This window comes from Ursus americanus, chromosome 7 (genome assembly GCF_024610735.1).
Source record: "Ursus americanus isolate L20-20 chromosome 7, mUrsAme1.1.p, whole genome shotgun sequence".
Taxonomy (NCBI): domain Eukaryota; kingdom Metazoa; phylum Chordata; class Mammalia; order Carnivora; family Ursidae; genus Ursus; species Ursus americanus.
Window position 1 is genome coordinate 14,879,960 of NC_142133.1, and position 23,915 is coordinate 14,903,874.

At 36.3% G+C, this 23,915-nt stretch overlaps 1 protein-coding gene across 3 annotated transcripts in view; it reads right to left on the reverse strand.

Annotated features, from left to right (window-relative positions):
• Window positions 1-23,915, reverse strand: part of SRBD1 (S1 RNA binding domain 1) — a 197,550-nt gene that overhangs the window by 15,076 nt on the left and 158,559 nt on the right. For 2 of the 3 annotated variants that reach the window (XM_045787914.2, XM_087863364.1), the window contains 3 exons: window positions 14,804-14,910; window positions 13,332-13,508; window positions 9,047-9,229 (listed from right to left, as the gene is read on the reverse strand). In XM_045787914.2, coding sequence (XP_045643870.1) covers window positions 9,047-9,229; window positions 13,332-13,508; window positions 14,804-14,910 — 467 coding nt within the window. The remainder of the gene's footprint in view (window positions 1-9,046; window positions 9,230-13,331; window positions 13,509-14,803; window positions 14,911-23,915) is intronic. The other variant, XM_087863365.1, reaches the window with a different exon arrangement.

Consider the following 23,915-nt stretch of genomic DNA (forward strand, 5'->3'; position numbering starts at 1 on the left):
AACCCCTAAAATGGCTGTTTTTGGACTTCATTCTACTCATAATATAGCAGCAGTTTTCCTCATGGCCCATATTACCCAACACAATGAAATCACTCGCACATGAGGACATCGTGACAATTTCTAGATGATGACAGAAAATGGTATGTAATCCTCTTTCATGGTCTGTCTGTTTTCTAGTCTGTAAAGTCTAGGAAGGCTCTGGACACACACGCTCTGCAAAGGCATGGAATTCAATTTGGGGAGGTCTGAAAATGCCTTCAATCCACACGGGATTCCAAAATAAGTACTGACTCAACTTGTGGGATAGGCAACAGCAGTTAAGGATGATCTAGATGTTCTATTAACAACTGTGCTTACGCAACTGCATTGACCTCAGCCAGTTTAGACTAAAGAAAAAGATATCTAGATTGAAATGAAACTAGACATTTCATTTCTAGCCAAAATAGGACAAAACTTACAATAACCATAACACAAGGCAAAAATTAATAAGTGGCTTTGTGAAGCACAGAAGTTGTACATAGGAGAAAGAGCTTGTTTCCAGATAGGGGTATCTTTCATGCAGGAGGTGACTTTTGGTCTTTAAGAAGATTTCAACCAGTAGAAAGAGGAAAAGAGATGTTTAAAGGGTTGGAGACAGGAAAATATAGCTCAGGTCAGGTTGGGGAATAGTTAATAGTCCAGTAAAAACAACAAATATTCATTGAGTATGTCCTCATTACCCGGCACGTTAGAAACATCATCTAGTTGACCTCACAGTAATCTTATGAGGCTGGTATATTATTATTCCCACTTTTTAAGGTATACAGAGTCTCAGATGGGCGAAGTAAATTACCTAAAATAACTCAGCTGGTAGAACGAAGATATGAACCAGATCCATGACACTCCAAATTTGAGCTCTTAACTAGCTCCAAAGCCTGATCTTTTAACTAAGTCACAATTAAAAATCTAGTTTGGAGCCAGATTTAAATGTAATCATAATGATCTTTCAGATTAAGGATATCATACCCTTAAAGATGGTATGTTAGCACAGAAAAGTAACAAGTCGTGTTATGTGTGCTTCCTAAGGACAAAAAAAGAAAGGAGTATCTGGGATATGCTAGGTTTGACTGTTATTCTCTGTCATCACATGGCTGAAATCAGACTCTGTTTCCTCTGGAGAAAACATCACCTCCACCATTAAAGGAAACTTTGCTTATTTATTTTATTAAGGGATCTATAGGAAATGAATTCTTCACATAGAGTGTGTAGAATTTTATGCTGTTCTGCTGCAGATAGATTTCCTGAGTACTGCATTAAAAGAGTTCCCTTCTGCTGTTTTTCAGAATGAGGGCATGTGCGTTTCAAATGAAGCAACTTGACAGTGACTACATTTGGTATCTTCTCATTTTAGGAGAGGAACTGGGTACAGAGCAGGAGTAGCACATTCGTCCTAGAGACATACCCACCTCTGCCAGCAGATATTTTTAAGTCAGAGAGAGAGTGTAAGGAATAATGCAAGGCTTTTAGGAAAGGTCAATGAAAAAAACACAGAATCCATATTACAGAAGATTTAAGTGGAACATGGGATTAAGAAACCTACTATTGCTACAGATAGATTTTTCTTCAGTAATCCTTTGAAGTCATTCTGTTCTAAATCTCTTTTACTTGTTTCAGAGCCTTCTCACATTTACTTGATTACTTTCTACTTCACCGAAAAATTCAAAGCCACCTTAAAATACCCTTCCTGAGATGTCTCTGTATCTTTACTCATCCTGCCCCATACTTCCCTACTTACTCCTCCATCCCTTGATTCTGTTTCTCTTCCCATCCTCACTCCTCACAGGTTGCTATTAAGGACTCTTGACCTTGGCGTTCTTGTGGTCTCTCTGCGTCCTAGTTACCGCACCTCTAAATGTGGCAGTGGGGAGTGGGGAGTGACAGCTCAATGAACAAGGTCTTTTAGTTTTATAAAATGTTACAACTATCTCTAGTATCTGTCATGTCTCTACTACTTGCTCCTCTCATTTTGGCCACAGATGTATTATTGCTGTGGTCTCCCCATTCTCTGCTCCCTAAAAGCTAAAAGCAGTAACCACCCTTTATCTTACCTCTTCCTGGACTTCCGTCACATGGCTCCTATTTTCACTACCAAAGTTCTCAGAAGAATTATCTGCTTCTAATTCTTAACTGCTTGCTTTTCCCCAGGTTCTTACACATTGGCTTCTATTTCTGCCACTCTTCTGAAATCACTCTCTCAATTAATGACCCCCCGATTGTCAACACATCCTTAAACCACTACCCATTCTGCCATATTTGATGCCATCAACTTACTGACCTTCTTTCATGACTTTTGTTTTCATATTCTATTTTCTCTGACTTTTCTTCCTCCTCTGGCCCTCTAAATGTAGATATTCCTCAAGATTTGAGCTTAACCACCTTCTCCTCTTGTTCTATATGCTTCCTTGGATGAGTGCGTCCACTCATATGACTCCTTATCTCTCACCTCCCATGGATAATTCCAATCCTACATATCAACATGTCTAATCCAGGCCTTTCTTCTAAGCTCTACGTCTGCCTTTCCATTTGCCTGCAAGAGATGTTCTCCTGAATATTTTAGCAACTCAAACTTAATACATCTAAAACTGAAACTTGTGTCCTCCTTTCTTCCTCCCTTTATAACTCCCTCTTCTCCTCTCATTCATTCTCACCAGCCCTGCACAAAAACAACAAATAAATAAAAAGGCTTGGTCCTCCTCTCTTGTTCCATACTGAATGGTTATGGCACTACTGTCTTTCCACTAACTGAGGCTAGTCTTGAAAGAATTATTCTCTCATTCGTTCATTAAACATATACCTTCTGAGTGCCTGTTGTATTCCAGGTACTCTTCTGCAATCTTGGAATACATTCAAAGATCCCTGTTCTCAGGGAGACTGACAGGACACAACTGGCATAACAAATAAGTTGTAAAGTAGGATAAAGGTGGTAAGTGCTGTAGGAAAAAGAGAAAGAGCAGGGAGAGTAATGGGGATCAGAATTACCAGGCTTACAGGTAAGGGCGTGCAGATTTAAGTAGGGTAGTCAGTGTAGGCCTTGTTGACAAGGTGACATGTGAGCAGTCTTGGTGAGGTAAAGGAGGTGTAGCTGTGCAGATATCTGGGGGAAAGGTATTCCAGGAAGAGGGACCATACAGTATAAAGAGCCTAACGTGGGAGGGGGCTTGGCATGTTCATGGAATAACAAGGAGGCCAGCCTGGCTAGGGCAGAATGAGTAAGGCCAGTATTATAGGGACTTGGCCTTAATTCTGATTGAAACTGGAAGTGAAAGCAGGGTTTTATGGAAGAATGACACACTCTGACTTACATGTTAAAAGGATCTAGTTGTCTGCTGTGCTAAGAACAGACTATCCAGCTGGGCAGTAGTAGAAGCAGGGAGACCTGTTAGACTAATTGCAGTAGTCGTGATCCAGGTGGAAATGATGGTGACTGAGACTAAGACGACTGCACAAGGGTTGGTGAGAAGTGGTCAGACCCTTCTCACCAGGGTATATTTTAAAAGGACAGCCACTACAGTTTGCTAAAGACTGGATGAAGGGTATAAAAGATAAGAACTTGATATGAATGGCAAAAATAACATGAATACTAGACACACTGGAAGATGAAATGGAAACTCACTGTTAAAAGAAGTGTCGAAGAACTAAACTTTGGTCACTCCTGTGGTGAATTCTTCCCATCTCATGGCATTAAGGACCTGCATAAGCACAAGACTCTTAAATTTATATCCTTAGTCCAGTTGCTCTTCCACACTCCAGACTCATGCATCCAACTACCTGATGTCTCAAACCTAACAGGCCTTCAGTGCAACTGCAGGTTTTTTCCCCAAACCTTGATCCAATCATAGTCTTCCTCATCTCAGATAATGGCAGTTCATCTCAGAAACTGAAAGTTTCTTAGTCCAAACACCCTAAGTCATCCTTATTATTACAAGACAACCCCCTCGGGAAATGACCTCTCTGTCCTGTGAACAACTTTGTGTTTCACAAAGGGCACCGACTATTGATTTCTATTAGGGTTTTTTGTGAGTAATAGTTTTAGCCTACTTTGGTAGATTCCTTGAGAGCATGAAGTGCCTCTATGCATTTTTATATTCTTCAGGCCCTACCACAGTGTTCTGTACATTCAAAGTAATAAATAAATCAACTATAAATATATCAACTATAAAATTCATGGAGTAAAAAACAAAACCATAAAGAATACGAAAGAAGTATGGGAAATATTGAATTGATCTTAGAGATTAGTCATCTTAAGAGAAGACCAATTTTCATAAAAGCAAAAAAATAGGTGTACTTCATAAAAAATAAACATTCATATTTCAAAAACAAAAGAGCATCACAAGGAGATAAAAAAGGTAAATGAGAAAAAAATTTCAGCTCACACAACAAAGCACTTTAATATTTAATAGATAATCCCTACATATAAATAAAACTGGTAAAATAAAACTTTAAAAAGTAATAAAAATAGTTTAAAAAGATAGGCTTTTTAAAGAACCACTAAATGACTAAGTGAGGTTAAAAAATATGACTTCAATTTTCTAAAATATTATGTGAGTGAGAATACCATAAATACAAAAGTAAAAAGACTTAATGGCTTCACATCTTGGTGTATTTCTGGGAGTGACATTATGGTAGGGGAACATGAAAGCCATTACATTCCTACTGGTTATCTGATGTAACTAAAAATGAAATTTACTGCAATGGAACTTACTTTTATAGAACTGAGGTCAAATCAATGATGACCTAATCATAACCTTAATGAGCTTTTCTTCCCTGGGAAGATACTTGCATAAAACTATATGAAAGTATGAACTACCTATGCTGAGTGATATCTATGATGTCTATACTAAGTATGCTTAAAAGCCAGAAATCACTATCACAGCTCCAAGGTGGATAATGGGGATCGTAAGTTTAATTAGATAAATTACTAGTTCTGTTGCCAGATTTTAAAGGTTGGGAATTGAATTTCATGTAGACAAAATTTCCCATGAAATAGTCCACAAGCACCCTTCTTCTGAGAGACAAGGCTGCTCCCAAAGGAAGCATACAGAAGGGTGAAGTTATTGGTAGGGCTTTTATGGTCCACATGCAGAAAGTGGCCCATGTAAAAATTGCCAGAAAAGTCCTTCTTACCAGGAGAAATTCAAAATCTCTCAAGCTTCAACACTGCTGGTGCCATTATAAATTAGTATGTTACCTGGCAATGCATATGAAGAGCCACGTAAACTTTCAAACCCTTTGGCAGGTAATTCCACTTCTAGGAATCCATCATAAGGAACCACTACTAGTACTGGTATTAATAAATAACAGTTCAATCAAGTGATGGAATATTACTGAGGTTTTTAAAAAGAGAGATATGCAGAAATAAAAAAAATTGTGCTCATATTAGAGTGCAAGTTGAAAAATTTATGAACTATATTGGAACTATATTATGAAAACAAACAAAAATGTACATTAAAAAAGACATTGAAAAAAAGGACATTGATTTGCATGTAACAAAATGCTAATGTAGTACCCAAGGAGATGTCAGTTTTTGCAAGAAATGTATAAAATCATGTGCAGCACATATGCATCTTCTCAAATAACAAACACTAAAAATGTAATTACTATGAGACCATAATTTTTTTATATTAAAAAAAATGAGAACCATGTGCTAAGACTGGGAACAGGACAAGGATGCCCACTCTCACCACTCTTCAATACAGTACTAAAGGTCCTAGATATTGCAATGAGCGATAAGAAGAAATAAAGAGCATTAAGATTAAAAAAGAAGAAGTAAAGCTTTCATCTATTTGCTGATAACTTAATTGTTCATACAGGAAAACCTAAAAAATCTACAAACACCTACTAGAACTAGTCAGTGAACTTAGCAAGGCTGCAGGATACAAGGTTACTATGCAAAAATGAATTGTATTTTTATATATTAGCAACAAATTTAAATAGTGTTGAAAAATATAAAATACATTTAATAAGAGAGATGTAAGCCCTGTACAGTGGAAATTTTAAAACACTTCTGAGAGAAACGAAAGACTAAAATAAGTGAAAAGATAGAAGTTCGTGGTCAAAAGACTCAATAGATATTATGAAGACAACTGCTGTTGCTACATTCACTTACAGACTCAATGTAATCCCAACCACAACCCCACCAGGTTTTTTGTTTTTTTATGAATATTGATAAACTCATTCTAAAATGTATAGGAAAACACAAATCATCTAGAATAGAGCAATATTTTTTAAAAAACAGATTTGGAGGACTTAACACTATCTGTTTCAAAACAGCGTAAAACTATAGTAATCAAGATAGTACGGAATTGAAAAACAGATTGATGAAACAAAAAGAGAGCCAGAAATAGACCCACACTTACATAGTCACTTGATTTTCAACAGCCACCTGAGCAACGGATGAAAAAAAAAAAAAAGTTGTGTTTGTTTTTTTAACATGTGCCAAAATAAGTAAATGTTCATAATGGAAAAAGAAAATGAACTCTGATCCCTATTTTGGAATCATACCTGAAATGTAACCTCAGATGCATTACAGACTTAAATGTAAAAGCTGACACCATCAAGCTTTTGGAAGAAAACACTGAGAAATATATTCATGATTCGGGTAGGCAAAGGTTTCTTAGGACAGGGAAAGAAGTAACTACAAAAGGAAAATATTGATAAAGTAGATACCGTCAAAATTCAAAATCTCTGCTCATCAAAAGACACCAATGAGAAAATAAAGAAGTAAACAACAACCTGGGACAAAATATTTGTGAAACATGTACTGACAAAAAACTAGTATCCAGAATACATTAAAAAAAAAAAGGCCCACAACCCAATAATAAAAAGGTAAACAACTCAATCAGTAAATGGCTAAATGATATGAACAGAGTTCACAAAAGAAGGTACGCCAATGGCCAACAGGCCATGAGAAAGCGCCTGCGTCACCGCCAGTGGAGCCACGGTGAGAAAGTGCTCGGTGTCACCAGAGAAATGCAAATTAAAGCCACAAAGAGATACTACCACACACACAAGAATGGCTAAAATTAAAAAGACTAACATCAAATAATAGTGAAGATGTGAAGTAACCAGAACTCATATATTGCTGGTGAAAGTGTAAAATGGTACAACTATGTTGGAGTAAAGTCTAGGAGTTTCTAAGAAAACTAAAACATTCACTTACATTATGACCCAGCAAATCCTCTCCTAAGTAATTTTCTGAGGAAAATGAAAGCAAATGTCAACAACAACAAAAACTGTACAAGAATGTTCATAGCAGTTTTACTCATAAAAGGCAAAAATTGGAAAGAGTATAAAGGTACTTCAATAAGGAGAATAAATTATGGTATATTCATACAATGAAATATTAGCCAATAAAAAGAAACAAACTACTTATACTTGTTACAACATGGATAAAAATCTCTAAACTTTATGCTGAAAGAAGTCTTACACAAGAGTACAACTGTATGGTATCATTCATATGAAGTCCTAGAGGAGGCAAACTATTCTTTGGTAGAAAAAAATTGGAACATGCAGTTAGCTCTAGGAGGCTGGGGCAGGGATTGTCTAGGATGGGCCAGGCATAAGGGAAGCCATAGGATGATGGCAAGGTTGTTTTTTTGGTTTTTTGGTTTTTTTTAAATCTTGAGAGGGGTTTGGGTTACACTGATGTAGGTATTTGCCAAAACTTTGCTAATATACACTTAAAATTTAATTGTATGTGAATTTTACCTCAAAAGAAAAAATACTGTTAAGAATTATAGAATTCCATTTAATGATATGCATACTGAAACATTAGTTGAAAGTGTACTGATGTCTGCAATTTTCTTTGAAATGCATAAAATAAGATGGACTGATGAATAAACAGATAGATAAGTAGAAACACAGGCATAGTAAAATGTTAACGATAAAATCTAGGTGTGGGTATATAGGAATTCATTGTAAACTTTTTTCTTCAATTTTTCTATATGTTTAAATTTTTCCATAACAAAATGCTGGGGGAAAAACAGGTACCACTGGTTTGATGTTGACAGAGTATTATTTTTTACTTCTTTTTTTTCTTTTTCCTAAGTTCTCTATGATGTGCTATAGTCTATAATTTTAAACACTTTTAAAAGAAAGGAAACAAGGGACGCCTGGGTGGCTCAGTCGGTTAAGTGTCTGACTCTTGGTTTCAGCTCAGGTCAAGATCTCAGGGTCATGAGATTGAGCCCCATGTTGGGCTTCGCACTGGGTGTGCAACCTGCTTAAGATTCTCTCTCTCCCTTTCCCTCTGCCCCGACCCCCTTGAGCTCTCTCTCTAAATGAAAGGGAAGAAATCACATTTATTAAAATAATCGAACAGAAATTTTTTCAAAACAAGCTAAAAATCTCATTTTAGATTCAATGAAAGTTAAAATATTCACCATTTTTAAATCCACTGTCATTTAACTCACTAAAAGTCTGAAAATATTTCGTGATGTAGGAAGAAACTGTTTTTGAACTAATCAAAAAAATTTAACTAATTAAATGTAGTATTAAATTTTTTTTCTTTCAATGCCTTAAGCTTTCCCTTATACTCAATAAACCTCCCCCATATCATTCTGTGTAATGCATGCTCATTAAAAGTACATCATTTCTTAGACTCTAATAACTTAGCAGGGCAATATTTCTTAAGAAATCTGAGAGCTTGCTGTTTACTTTCAGAAGGGCTTTATCTTTAGATAAGCACAAGCTTTAGGCCAGGTGCTAGTCATTTGTGTCTCGTTAATTTCCAAAACAAACAGAGGAGAGTGCCATGCAATTTCCATTACACACACTTCACCATTAGTACCAGGGTTTATTAGCTTGACACTGCTCCAGGAGTAATGGTTTCATTCCTCACTGAAATAAAATAATGTGCCACATAACTCAGCAATGCGGAACTTCTGAAAAATGTTGTCATGTTAAACATGGTCATATTTTTAAGTCTCCATTGTGCCAAAACAAAGGCCATTTGCTGTAGGGAACTCACTCTGGGCATGGAGAATTCTCACGTGGGCCTCAGACTTACCTCATCGCTATGTCATACGATTCCGGGTGAATACAAGTTTGGTCCAAAGGATTTGGCTTCAGCACAACATTCACTGCAGTTTTGCTCTTCTTCTTGCCCTGCTTCTCATTTGTGACCTCAACACCTGCTGAAGATGTCACAGCAACTCCCTGAATTTGACCGGCAGATTCAGTTTGCTGACTACTGTAACCATTTGAAGAGGCAAGGAGTGGGAGGGGAGGGAAGGGTAGGAAGAAAAGAAGTCTTTAAAATGTGCTTATTTCTCTGCAGTCAAATACACACAAACAGCACCCACATTCTGACCATTCACCTCATTGAAATTATCACGTATTTATTTAAACACTGTTAATAGAGTTTCCTGTTACTTAAAGCTAAAAACATTCCGAACTGATTCGGCCTATATAACTGGCATTGTAGGAGAGAGGAGAGAAAAACAAGGGGAGGTAAATTAAATAAAAAGAAAAAGGAGAAGGAGAAAGAAGACGATTTCCCCAAACTGGAGAGAATCACAAGCTCTTAAATTAGAAGAACCTACTGAGTACAAAATAAGATGAACGGAAAAAGACTCAGGTTTGACATATTATGGGGCAACTTTAGAATATGATTTAAGAATCAAGAGAGAAATATAAAACAGATTACCTCAAAAGGAACTAAAATCAGACTGGCATCAGATTTCTCATTGATAAACATCAGTTGCCAGAACACAGTGAACCAGTATCTTAAAAGTTCTGAGAAAAAATGATTTTTTTTATAATGATTTTTTATTATATTATGTTAGTCACCATACAGTACATCCCCGGTTTTCGATGTAAGGCTCGGTGATTCATTAGTTGTGTATAACACCCAGTGCACTATGCAATATGTGCCCTCCTTACTACCCATCACCGGCCTATCCCATTCCCCCACCCCCCTCCACTCTGTAGCCCTCAGTTTGTTTCTCATAGTCCATAGTCTCTCATGTTTCATTCCCCCTTCTGATTACCCCCCCTTTCTTTATCCCTTTCTTCCCCTACTGATCATTCTAGTTCTTATGTTCCATAGATGAGAGAAATCATATGATAGTTGTCTTTCTCTGCTTGACTTATTTCACTTAGCATTATCTCCTCCAGTGCCGTCCATGTTGTAGCAAATGTTGAGAACTCGTTCTTTCTGAAAGCTGAGTAATATTCCATTGTATATATGGACCACAACTTCTTAATCCAGTCATCTGTTGAAGGGCATCTCGGCTCCTTCCACGATTTAGCTATTGTGGACATTGCTGCTATGAACATTGGGGTGCATATGGCCCTTCTCTTCACTACGTCTGTATCTTTGGGGTAAACACCCAGTAGTGCAATGGCTGGGTCATAGGGTAGCTCAATTTTTAACTTTTTAAGGGACCTCCACACTGTTTTCCAGAGTGGCTGTACCAACTTGCATTCCCACCAACAATGTAGGAGGGATCCCCTTTCTCCACATCCTCTCCAACAATTGTTGTCTCTTGCCTTGTCTAGAAAAAATGATTTTAAATCTAGAATCACATACCTCACCAAACTAGCATTCACATAGGAGGGCAAATTAAAATCATTTTGAGACTTGTAAGGACTAAAGTAGAACCCAGATAATATACACTCTCTGAAAAGAATTTCTTAAGAATATACTCCAACAAAAACAACAAATTCAAGAAAAGTGATAATGTGGGCTACAAGAAACAGTGATGAGCAAAAAGACTATAAAAACTTATTGACTGCTCATGAATTATGGAAACATATATTAAGGACAGTCTGAAACTAAAATTAAAATCCTAGGTCATCTCCTCATGCAACATACAGTTGAAGGGAAGAAGGCTGGGAAAAGTCCTTAGGTGTTAGTCTTCTCCAGGAGGAGGACAGAGACACCTGTTAACTGCAGAGGCCAGGCTAAGCGACACTTAAGGATAATCACCAGAAAAAGACATACAACTTGAAATCACTAAGGGGAGATAAAAATGAGGTGGGAAAACTTGTTAGCTGAGAAATCCAACAAACAGCATGAAAGGAAATCAGAAAGTATGATGATGAGAAAATATATAATAGATATATGATTAAGTCCAAACACATCAATAAACGTAATAAATGTGAAGGTAGGAATATAAAGTTGAACAAAACCATGAAATCTACTGGTCTATAAGAGTCATATCAAAAATTAAATGTCATAGAAAGTTCAAAAATAAAAAAAAAAAACACCAAACGTACTGAAAAGGCAAATGTAGCAACACTGCTAACAAACAAAACAGATTTCAAAGCAAAAAACACTCAATGAGACAGCAGTAGTCCATTCTGAATACAGGTATGATCTATCAAGAAGATGTAACAGTCATGAATTTTCAAGTACTTCATTATTAGTTGAAAAAACATAAGGCTTTAAAAACAACCCAAATGTTCACCAATAGGGCACTGATTACATTAGGTTGTAGTCTACCCATAAATTAAATATTATGCAGACATTGTATATAATGATAAACATCTATATGTAATATGTGGAAAGAAGTACTAGATATATTACTGAAACAAATAAAGCAAGTTTCAAATAGTTGGACAGCACAATCCCTTCTGTATGCATTTTTATATAATAAACATCCAAACTGATCTAAGTATAAATTTACTTTCAGAAAGCAGTATGTAAGAAACTATTTTGAAATGAGAGGTTGAGGTGCCCTTTACTTTTCATTTTATTCTTTTGTATATTGCATGAATTTTCTAACCAAGTGTTCAAAAAACATAAACTAAGAAACGTGGGATTATTTTATCCTCCATTGTTTTTCATTTCTGGCTTCTAGGTTTTGTCGTCTACTTAGAAAAGGCCTTCTACCACTCCAATGTTCTGCAAAACTTACCCATGTTTTCTTCTGGTACTTTCACAGTGTCACTTCTTCTATTAAGTCTATGATCCATCTGGGTTTTATTTGGATATAAGATATGAGGTGGAAGTATAGCTTCCCCTATGCATATCCAATTCCTTCCAGTTGTCATAATACTACTTGTTGGATAGCTAATCAATTTTCCCCATTGTTTGAAACTTCTCCTTTATCATATACTAAGTTCTGCCTATGTTTTGGTGAATTTCAGACTCTATTCTCCTCCAGTTCTACATCAAAACTGAATGGTTATACAACTATAATTTTATATTATTATTATTATTATTATCATCCAGCAGGGCTGGTTTTCCCTTATTAGTCTTTTGCAGAATAAAGATTATTTTTCCATATTACCTTTATTATAGCTTTGTCAAAAGAAAAAAAAATATGAATGAAACAGTTAGTCCCAAAGTAGCAAATACACAGAAACTACTCTTTCGGGATGCCTGGGTGGCTTGGTCGGTTAAGCAGCCAACTCTTGATTTTGGCTCAGGTCATGATCTTGGGGTCCTGGGACTGAGCTCCGCATTGGGCTCCACGCTCAGAAGGGAGTCTGCTTGAGATTCTCTCTCTCCCTCGCCCACTGCCCTTCCCCCCACTCCCACTCTCTCTCTCTCTAAAATAAGTAAATAAATCTTAAAAAAAAACACTATTGTTTCATGATGTTAAATGCTAGAAAGTTTACCCAATTTCTTTGCTTTTGTGCTACCAGGATTAGAAATTAAGGGCAAGAATTTAGTTCTTAATCTACACAACTGATAATTATTCTTTGGTCAGTTTTCAGGGAGGAGGGAGTGGGGAGGCCCAACTACACTTAGGGAAACAGCTGTCTATATAAAGTGGCCATTGTGAAGTCCTCTGTTGTCACCTCATCTTGTACAAATCCTACTTGTGATGTTCCAATCACACTGGCCTTAGTTTCATTTCCTGAATACACCACATTTGGTCATGCTTGGGACCCTGCACACGTACTGTATGCTCTGCCTACAATGCTTTCCTTCCAATCTCCAATCCCTGTGTGCTTAGCTCCTTCATTTCATTTAAAATTTGGCTCAAATAACTTTTCAGTGAATAATTCATATAAAGCGTAATAAACTCATAGTGTTCCCCAAGACAGTGTCACATCTCTCTGTTTTAATTTGTATAATTTGCTACATCTGAAACTATTTATTTTACTAGTTTATTTATTATTTGTCTCACATACTAAAATTTAACTTCGTGAGAGCAGGGAATTGTTGATTTGTTCACTGCTGGATTCCCAGTGCCTACCTAGCAAAGATTAGCGAGTCAACACATGTTGAAGGAAAGAATGAACAAATGGACACCTAGGATTGAGGCCAGTGAGCAGGAGGGGCAACAGTAAAAGAGGAGATTGATAATAGAACCCAGAGTGGACACTTTACTAATCACCTGCAAAATGTTCGAACATAATCCTGGTTGATTCTGATGAAGCCAGCACACTGTTGGAAAGATTTTGGACCCAGACCTTTCACTTTCTTTAGCTGTTCTCGATTGATGAAGGGCCCATTTTTCTCTCGCCATTCAATAATATTTTTGGCTCGGTTGGCATTGAGTCCTGCAATATGCCTAGAAAAAACAAACGAAATGAGTAATGTGGCAGACACAATAGTTCTAATAATATTCAAAGAAAAGACCTCATCTGAAAAGTCAATGATATAAAGCATATGGATCATAAAAACAATCACAGTTACATACTGTTATATGGCTCTAAGTTGTTAATCCAAAAGGGAGTTAAATAAAAGAGACAAAGGGGACAGAGTTGTCCAAGAGGAGACAAGGACAAGAGAATGCAGAGTAATGATAAAGCCAGTAGCTGTCATAAAGATGCTGGTAAACTGGTTAACACTGGTACAAGAAAAAGAACTGTTCCTCACAGTTCTATATTATTCACATTTCTTGTATTTCTGAATCAAGTAATAATTCTGCCTATTCCTGTTTAGTTTACAAAGTGAGTTAGCAGCAAAAGTTACAACAGCTACAGTTGCATTGTACTACCCTATTTTTTTTTTATCAGCCTGTTCTCATTAACTTAAAGACTTGAACTACAGAAAAGTACTTATCCATGAATGTCATGGTTAGTATAAAAATATAAAAACCATATTATTAGGTAGTTTACTTGGTTTTAATTTAGAAACTATAATTTGAGATTTTTAATTCTATTATTGAATTCCATACATGAAATTATGGAATGTTTGTAGCTGTGGTAGAAAAACAACACCTTAAAATGTAAAGAATATTTTCTGCTACACTAGTCTCAAAGCAAAAGAGTCCAGATCTTTAACAGAGGTCCAGAATTTCATGCTGCATCAGCAGACTTATGTAATAAATGCAAAACTATGAATGAAAAAAACAGTTCTTCTAAAACCATGGTAAAACAGGACAGAGTATATAAGGTGTGATTATCGTACGATAAGGATTTTGATATGTGACTTGCAGAATCAAGGTGAAAATATGGTAACCATACCCTGAACCCTCAGAATTTATCTTTTGGTTACTGCCAGCTTTGACAGATGTATGCATGAGACTGAACTAGTGAAAAATACCTACTCTCATGTGGTGGAAAACAGCTCTTTTCCATGTTAACCTTATTTAAATTCTATTAACAACACTAATACACTCAATGGTTACCATATGTTCTTCACTTTAGATTTACAGTATTAAAAACGATAATTTGAATTGTTACAATTCTTTTCTTAAATGATGTCTTCCCCTCAAACTGATTAGCTCAAGCAATGTAAGAACTCGTGGATTTTCTATACTTGACAACTTTACACACGTCTCCTTATTTTAGCTAAATTTGAACTGAACAGTCAGTTAAACTTAAGATTCTGTGATCTTCAGCCACAGACCTCTTGTCTCACCTTAACAAAACTTCTGAACAGATGTTAATATCCACTCCCACAAAGCTGACACATTCTTCGACAACACTGTCCAGTGTTGCCTTGAGTAAAGTCTGAGATACATCGTGCTACAAAGACAAAGATCAAATGTCAACCCAAAGTGAAGGACATGCAGTTTTTGGACAATTCCATTACATACCTACATTACTGGTAGCTGGCTGGAGACAGAGCATATTAAATTTTTTCATTTTTCTTAAACATACGGTTAGTATGGAATTGAGCTGAACTTAAGGAATCTGTTTTCTTACTCTCTAAATCACTCATACATCTAACTTCAATATACAGCACCAGGAATTTTTGCTGTCCCAGAATTCTATCAGAGCAGTGGTTCTCAAACCTTAGTTTGCCCTCAAAATCACCTGTAGGGCTTGTTAAAACACAGGTTGCCAGGCCCCATATCCAGAGTTTCTGACTCAGTAGGTCTGGGGGGGGGGTGCCTGAGAATTTGCATTCGATTAAGCTTTTGCTGCTGGTTCCAGGAACACACTTTGAGACATACTGGTCTCCATCATTCACACAGTGCCTGGCAGTGTTATCTTCACTTACATGTGTATATTATCCCTTAGTTCTTCTTAAGAGAAGAGAGAGTAAATTATAGTAGGAAGCAGTACACTAATAGTAAGTCTGACAGTAAATCAAAGTCCCATGTTTCATCCCATTGAAGATACTATTGCTTGTAAGATGCACTGTTATTTTATGCACCACTAAGAAAGAAATACACTGCCTATTAAATTATGACACAATGCTTTATTACTTGAAATTTTTATTTTTTAAATATTGAAAGAATTCTTTCAGACTTATTTAGAAAGTTCTTAAATTATCCATCATGCATAGATAAAAAGGGAAATATAAGCAATCTAAACTGGTTAAGGTATTCCTAAAATTTCTTCACATTCAGCATTCAACTCTTCTGGTCTACTTTTTTTACTCAGAGTCTTAGATGTCCAAGTGTTTCCATTCAGTATTGTCCTTTACACTCTTAAGATCCTAGGCAATGTAGCATTTCCTGAGAGAGTAATAGTCTAGTCTCCGAGATTTTCTTTAAAGCTTCCGATGCTCATTCTGTAAGCTTTGATAGTTGTTCTCTCTTAATCTTAACAGAAAGTATCAACAGAAGAGATTTTGGACAACAGCAAAACTATTCTTTCCTTAAAGGTCCTTAAATGTTTTATCGTTCAACAGTTTGTTGACTAAAACAGTGAAGGGTTTGCAGTTCAGTCATGACTCCAAGATTAACAATCAAGTCCACACAGAAACTACACCATGATTTGCCACGGGGCCAACAGCAACTGTAAGACACCGTTAATTGTTAAGAAGCTTCCTGATTTCAGAGATGTTAAAATTTAAGAAAATGCATCTTAGAATTTATAAAATACAGTATTTGAAAGTAAATATTTGTTGGCTGATGAGTACCTCATAATATACTTGATGTTATTCATAATTCTAAAATTAAAGATCCTCTACTTGTTGTTCCCAGATGTGAAACTGTGGGTCAGCATCCCTCTCCATGTGTCTCAAGAAAACAAGGTTAGGTTTGATAACCTTAAACTCCCAGGGAAACCATATAGTAAACAGAGTCCCTAGGTACGTGATTATGTTATTATCTTTTAATTAGAGTAGAAGTTTTGTTCTGAAAGACTGAAGGGTGCAGGAGTACTTTCATATTTCAGAGATAACCTAGTTGGTTATTTAGGCCACAGCTAAAAACCACGGACATAATTTAAAAAATCCTAACAAGCAAACATAATCATGAGAAGGATCATGAAGAAAAACCTAAGACCTTGCTGAGAACCTGATTACTTTTTCTTAAAAAGATTTTATTATTGGGGGGGGGGTACAGAGAGAGAGAAACCCAAGCAGACTCTGCGCTGAGTGTGGAGCCTGACATGGAGCCCAATCTCACAACCCTGAGATCATGACCTGAGCTGAAATCAAGAGTTGGTCACTCAATGGACTGTGCCATCCAGGTGCCCCAAGAGCCTCATTTCTTTTGAGCCGCAGCATTTAAGAAGCTAGATAATCTTTTCTTGGTGTAAGTAGATGAGAAGCAGTAAAATGAAAAGGGGGCTTTTAAAAATGAGAGGGTAGGAGACGGTGGACAACGTAGTGGCAAGCACAATGATAGCAACAAGAAAAATATCTGAGGAAAGAGACAAAACTATGAACAAATAGACAAAACTAAAAGTAATAGTTGGGAGCCATTAGAATAAAGGCAAACAACTCCACATATGTCAAATCACACAGACGCTTGGGATAGCTAAGTAAGTAGTAAGCAGTCCCTGTAGCTGGACAGTCTTGGTTGCCTATCCTACCTCTAGCCTCCAACCTTCTTTTCCTCCTTCCCAACAGAAGCCTGGCTGTGTTTCATGCACCTACCCCACCTCTGGAAGGCCATATGATTTGGGGAGGCTGGCTCTACTCCAGCAGATGATAATAACAGTAAAATCAGTGGTTTTCAAACTGAGGGTTCTGACCGATAAGAGGGTCGTAAAGTTAATTTGGTGGCTTGCCACCGCCATAAAAAAGTCAAGAAAGAAATAGACCACATCAAGTATGTTGTACGTACTCTCAACATGGAATGAACACTGCAATAAATAATGCAACCAATTGAGAGTATCATGTGAGAGGAATACATAAATTGGCCAGGAACATGTTTTTTGTTCATGGAAATCTCATTGGATCTTCTGATAAATGATGGTCACTGATTGATGGAGAGGTTAAAGAGTAACTTTACAGATTTATGAAGCAAAATATCAAAAAAAGTTGAGAAGTTTATCATCGATGGCGAAGCTCTGATTCTTACAACGAAGTTTAGTTATAAACTTTCAGTGTCTTTTTCAGAAAGGATGTATTGATTATAATATTTTTCAAATTACAGCAATATTTTAACTGAGTTAGCACAAGTTGACCTTAAGAATCATTATAAACTTCAGGGCGCCCAGGTGGCTCAGTCGGTTGAGTGTCTGACTCTTGATTTTGACTCAGGTCATGATCTCAGGATTGAGAGATCAAGCCCCACATCAGGCTCCATGCTCAGCAAGGAGTCTGCTTTAGATTGTCTCTCTCCCTCTCCCTCTGTCCCTTCCACCCTGCACTCTCTCTCTCTTTCTCTCAAATAAATACATAAATAAACCGTAAAAAAAAAAAAAAAGACTCACTGTAAACTTTGAAGAAAGAGAATAATGAAGCAAGCTCATTACCAGATTTGGAAGTGTTAACAGTGACAAAAAGGAAAGAAAGTGCTAACTCTATTCAATCTGACTCGAGGCACATTTTAAATAGAAAAAAATAACTCTAAGACTTGAAAATAAACTTAATTTAAAAACGATTTACAAATACACAAAACAATAAAAATGTTTGACCCCAGATGTATTGTTTATAGTAATGTTCTTATAGATGACAGTACAAAACTTGCAAAATTAAAAACCAAACAAAAACACTTGGAATATCCCTACCAAAATGGCTAAAACGCAAAAGATTGAAAATATCAAGTATTGGTAAGGCTGTGAAGCAACTGGAATGCTCAAAATATCAGCATGAAAAATGTATTTTAGGTCAGATATGCAAGGCAACGGAAGGCAGTTTTATGACAGGTTTATTTTGTATAGTTTAAATATAACTTCATATAAAACTGAATTATATGTATTTATACAATGTAAAAATGCATTCTTTTCAATATAAACTGCAAAGGAATAAAAAATGGACAAATTCCTAGAAACAGAGTAATTGCCAAAAATGGGCTCAAGAAGAAACGAAATCTGAACAGACTTACAACAAGAGATTCAATCAGTAACCAAAAATCTCCTAACAAAGAAGAGTCTAGGACCAGAGCTTGATGAATTCTACCAAACATTTAAAAAGAATTAACACTAATCCTTCTCAAACTCTTCCAGAAAATAGAAGAGAAGGAAACGCTTCCGAACTCATGAGGTCAACATTACCCTGAAGTAAAAGCCAAACAAAGATAACATCAGGAAAGAAAACTATAGACAAATATTCCCTGTGAAGATAGGTACAAATATCCTCAACAAAATACTAGCAAACAAAAATCCAACAGTATATTAGAAGGATTAAACACCATGATATACATATGATGCATTTAGTATATGTGAACTCAAGAGCCAAGTACATATTTTTTTTTCAGGTGAAAAACTTTCTTTTGGCATTTTTAAACTTAATATTCTGAAGTAATCTCAAATTCAGAAAAAAGCTTGCAAGGAATCTTCTTAGCTTTCCTTCAAATAAATATTTCAGTGTATATTTCCAAATAACAAAGACATCGTCTTACATACCACTATAGTTTAATTGTAGAGGTCTTGAATATCTTTGTTTAATTTATTTCTAGGTATGTGGTATGTTTTGCTTTGTAAATATTTTTATTTATTTCCTTTATGATTTTTCAGCTACCATGAACTGCAATTTCTTTTTGTACATTGATCTTTTTATCCAGTGACATTTATAAATTAAATTATTATTTGAATTATTTAGAAAAAGATCAAAATAGAATAATCAAAGCTTCTGTAGAAAAGTTATCATCCATGTAATATTATCTAATGTACAGCCCATACTCAAATTTCATCAATTATCCCAATTCTACTTTACAGCATTTTTTCTTCCCCATCCAAAATTCAACCCAGGATCACACACTGCATTTAGTTGTCTTACCTTTTTATATTCTGTGCTGGGCAGCTTCCAAAATGGTTCCCAATGATCCTAACCCCTGGTATGCCAGCACTGTATATCCCAACTCCTTGAGTATAAAATTCACTCAGGAGTCTTGACTGTATGAATTATGACTAAGATTATTTTACCACTCACAGTGACCTATTAATGTGCAAAAGTATTTTTAATTTTGATTCAATCAAAATTTAAAAGAATAGGCTCAATAGTGTATCATATATGCTCACTGTCCTCATGTATTCTAGACTGGAACAAATTCATGAACCTTGTAACTATACATTGAATTAAATCTTCCTAATTTTTTTTTGTATTTGAGGGTTAAAACATTTAATTATAAATAAAATAGTATTTAACTTTATCATGTATATGGGCATTATTTGGAGATGCTTTTATTTTGAATTATGTTTAACTGTGAAAGATATACATATACACAAATATATGGGTGATGGGTATCTTAGTCATGGTATAAAATGTATTTCCTACTGTGTATCATGATCAAAAGTTACAAAAAATAATGGTCTAAGCCAATCTTGGTGGTCCCATTCTACTTATTCAATGATGGCAAATGAAATATGAGGGTGAATCTGCTGGGGGCTTTAGAAAAAGCCTTCCTTACTGAGAGGTTAAAAGAGGTTAAATATAGACCCTTATGAAGAGCTGGATCTTTTCTTCTTTTCATTCAAATATGACTACTGGAGTCAGGGGAAGCACTGTATCAGTGACTAGGCCTGGCCTGAGGACAAAGGTGACTCACTGAGGATGGCAGGTGGCACACACGGCCACAATTTAGTTCTTCATGATACTCTTGAGATTTTGTATTAGCCAGTTCTGAACTCATCCCACCTTTGACCTTCCTGTCATGAAATGTCCTTACTATTCAATAAAGAATTATAAATTTACTCATTGTTCAAGCCACTTGGAGTTGGGATCTCTGATGTTTTTCTTTCTTTTTTTTTTTTTTTAAAGATTTTATTTATTTATTCGACAGAGATAGAGACAGCCAGCGAGAGAGGGAACACAGGCAGGGGGAGTGGGAGAGGAAGCAGGCTCATAGCAGAGGAGCCTGATGTGGGGCTCGATCCCATAACGCCAGGATCACGCCCTGAGCCGAAAGCAGACGCTTAACCGCTGTGCCACCCAGGCGCCCCTCTGATGTTTTTCTAACTGCAGCAGTTATTTTATCAAGGGACTCAAGATCTAGTGGGAAGACTAAGACAATAAAAACAACCAGCAATAAACTTACTACCAAAAACCCTTGAGATTTTACTGTTGAGCATTGTTATAAGGCTTTTATAATATTATCTAATTTCATCCTTATAATAATGGTACAAGAAGTGTATATAATATAATGTAGCATCTTCACATGTAAGAATTTGTTCTAAGGGAATAGAAAGATATGTTCAAAGGTATGATGTGTGTTGCATGTGTGTGTGTGCACACACATGCAATCTAAAAATATACCCTCAGGGGACTGATACAAATAAATCATGGAACAGTCACCAATGTGAACTATTATTATGAAGTCATTAAAACATATAAATTAGAACAGCTATTCTACCAAAATGCCCTGCAAGATAAAAGGTCCCAAATAACCTATGGAGTTCAAATATTTTTTAAATTCCTCTAGCCAGTAGACTTATGTAAGAAAAATTCCTTTTTTTTTTTTAAGAATTTATTAATTATTTGAGAGAGAGAGCAATTATTTAAGTAGGCAGAGTGGCAGGCAGAGGCAGAGAGAGAAGCAGGCTCCCCGTTGAGCAGGGAGCCCAATTCGGGGCTTGATCCCTGGACCCTGGGATCATGACCTCAGCCGAAGGCAGACACTTAACCAACTGAGCCACTCAGGTGCCCCTGTAAGAAAAATTTCTGCAAGAACTGCTATGATCTATAATTCTGAATTTTGCCTACATTCTTCCCCAGCTTTTTGCTTAGGAAAGTACTAAAGAGTTAATACCATATTCTAAAAATACAAGTCACCTATGTTTAGGGGACGAAATAATGAACAAATTTCCATATTGTCCCCATTATAATGTCTTTGGCATTAAAGTAGAGGCATTGATTTTGTCATTCCGAAAACATTTTCTAAGCAACCATCATGTACCAGGCACTGTGCTAGCCGTGCTGGGTGTTGAGAGTATGGGAAAAAGCATATGAAGTCCATGTCTTTAAGAAATCCAGTTTTTATCTGCTGAAAGCTGAGATGACATGCACCACCCTTCTGGTAGTCATGAGTAGAAGAGGCAAGAGAATCCCAGGACTGACTGTGCTAATTGTCAAGGACTTGATGCCAGAAAAATATTAGCTCCATTTTTAAAGAAGTTATCTAACTGAATTTTTAGACAAGTTATTTGAATTGTATAAACAGTCTGTTTCAAATTCAAAGAAATATTGTTTGGGCCATTACATTTTTACCTAAAATTTATGAGATTTTTAAAAAGGAATATAAGCACTCATTCATGCTAGTCAGCTTTTTTGAGGTCAGAATCCACATTTTTATTATTACTCTACCACAAACTTCTGAAGAATTGCTGATTCAAACTGCTCTTTTTTTTTTTTTTTTTTGGTCCCAAAGCACTAAAATTATCTCACAACTATTTTTAAAAAGTCCTTCCAGATGAAATCTTGTCTGTGGACTACAGCTTCTATAGCAATGAAACTGCACATTGCATATTCTACATTAAACTTTAAATTTATTCCCAAGTGGTTTCTCCATGAAATATTCTTGAGTATTTTCTTCAGAAATTATCATTCACTCATGGCTCTTCCTGTCCTTTACTATTGTAGAAATATAAAATGCAGTTAGAAATTAAAGATGCAAAAAAGCTTCATAGGGAAAGTCTAGCCAACTTCAAATAATGCAAGTTGATTTCCTTATCTTGCATCTACTTTTCTTTGACATGTGACAGTTTAAGAGTCATCCAGGGGAGCGTGTGTTAGATGACCCGTGAAAGACAGAACTGATGGAAGAATGGAAACATTTCAGAAAACAGAGTATGTGCTTTGCCTCCTCTCCTATTTCAAATCCAGTATGCAGCATACTCCCTTTAAGACTCAGACAATGTTTACTACCATAGAAATACTGTATTCAACCTTCTAAAAACCTAGGCGTTCTAGTTCTACGAGATCACAGATACTTACATGTAGTGAGACAAATACTCTTGATAAAAGGCTTTAAAATATTTCTTCATAAACATATTCTTTTAAAAACAAATATTTTTAATACTAGCAGAACATTTTAATTTATTTAAATGTATAAATTATACAGTGAACAATTCATTGTGCTTATGGGGCCCTGGGAATTAAGATGACAAAGGGTATTAGTCTTTCAGCACTGGAGGGATTTTTCCAGATCTGGAAACATAAAGTATGGCCAGTGGTCATGATAGGGGGGAAAAACAACACAGGAAGAGATTCTCTTTGTAAATCCTCCTCCTTTAATAAGTCACAGGGAAGGTATGCTGAAGACTTTTAGTGCTAACTCTATATTTAGGCACCCAGTTGGCATTAACTTACACTATTTAATGTAAACCAATTTATTCAAGCCAACTTAACAGAAAGATCCCTGAACAATGCCAGTTTTCTTTGTTCTGCACAAGACAAGTGGAAACTAATTTTTAAAACCCAACCTTCCACCCTGACTCTGGGGATAGAGTAGCCCCCACTCCTAAGGCATGGATCTTCTAGGAATCTCAAAGGAGTGCCTATAGTTATTCAATGGGTTCTTCCCACTCTGGATGGCCAGAACTCCTGTTTCCAGGGCACTGTATAACCTCTGGAATCTCCATTCAGCTCACAAAGCTCCAGCAGCTTTTCTGTGCTAGGCCTGATGGAATCTTTTCCTACATATGTGCACTTAACACCTGGTCAAAGACATTTTTGGGAAAAAAAAACAAACAAACGAGACTTCTGCTCTCAGCTGTAATTGAGTGATTGGTACCAGAGTATTTTTCCCACCATAAACAATTATAAAGCTGGGCATAATATATTTGGCAGCTAATTTTAGGCGTTAGACAATAGGCAGTGCAGGATTATGATTCGAGAGAGAGGGGAATTACGTGAGATGAGTCCCACAGTTGTCCACGGTCTGTCTGAAGACACTTTATAGACTGTGGCACAGGGAGGTGGCCAGAAGAGCACATCCATCTCACTGAACTGGGAAAGCAAAGATTAGAGTTTGGAACAGCTGAAGTAACTGGAATTTTAAGAGTGGGATACCAGAGAGAATGGAGCTTTAAAGAGTCGAACTCCAGAAATTTGTACAAGACTCTGAAAGTATTTATCTAAAGACTAAGCTGCATATACCCAGGGCACCAGGACAAGACTCTACAAGACCAGGCAGAAAACAGCTGTTTGGGAGTTTGGGGGCTATACAGAGACTCCTGAAAATGTGCAG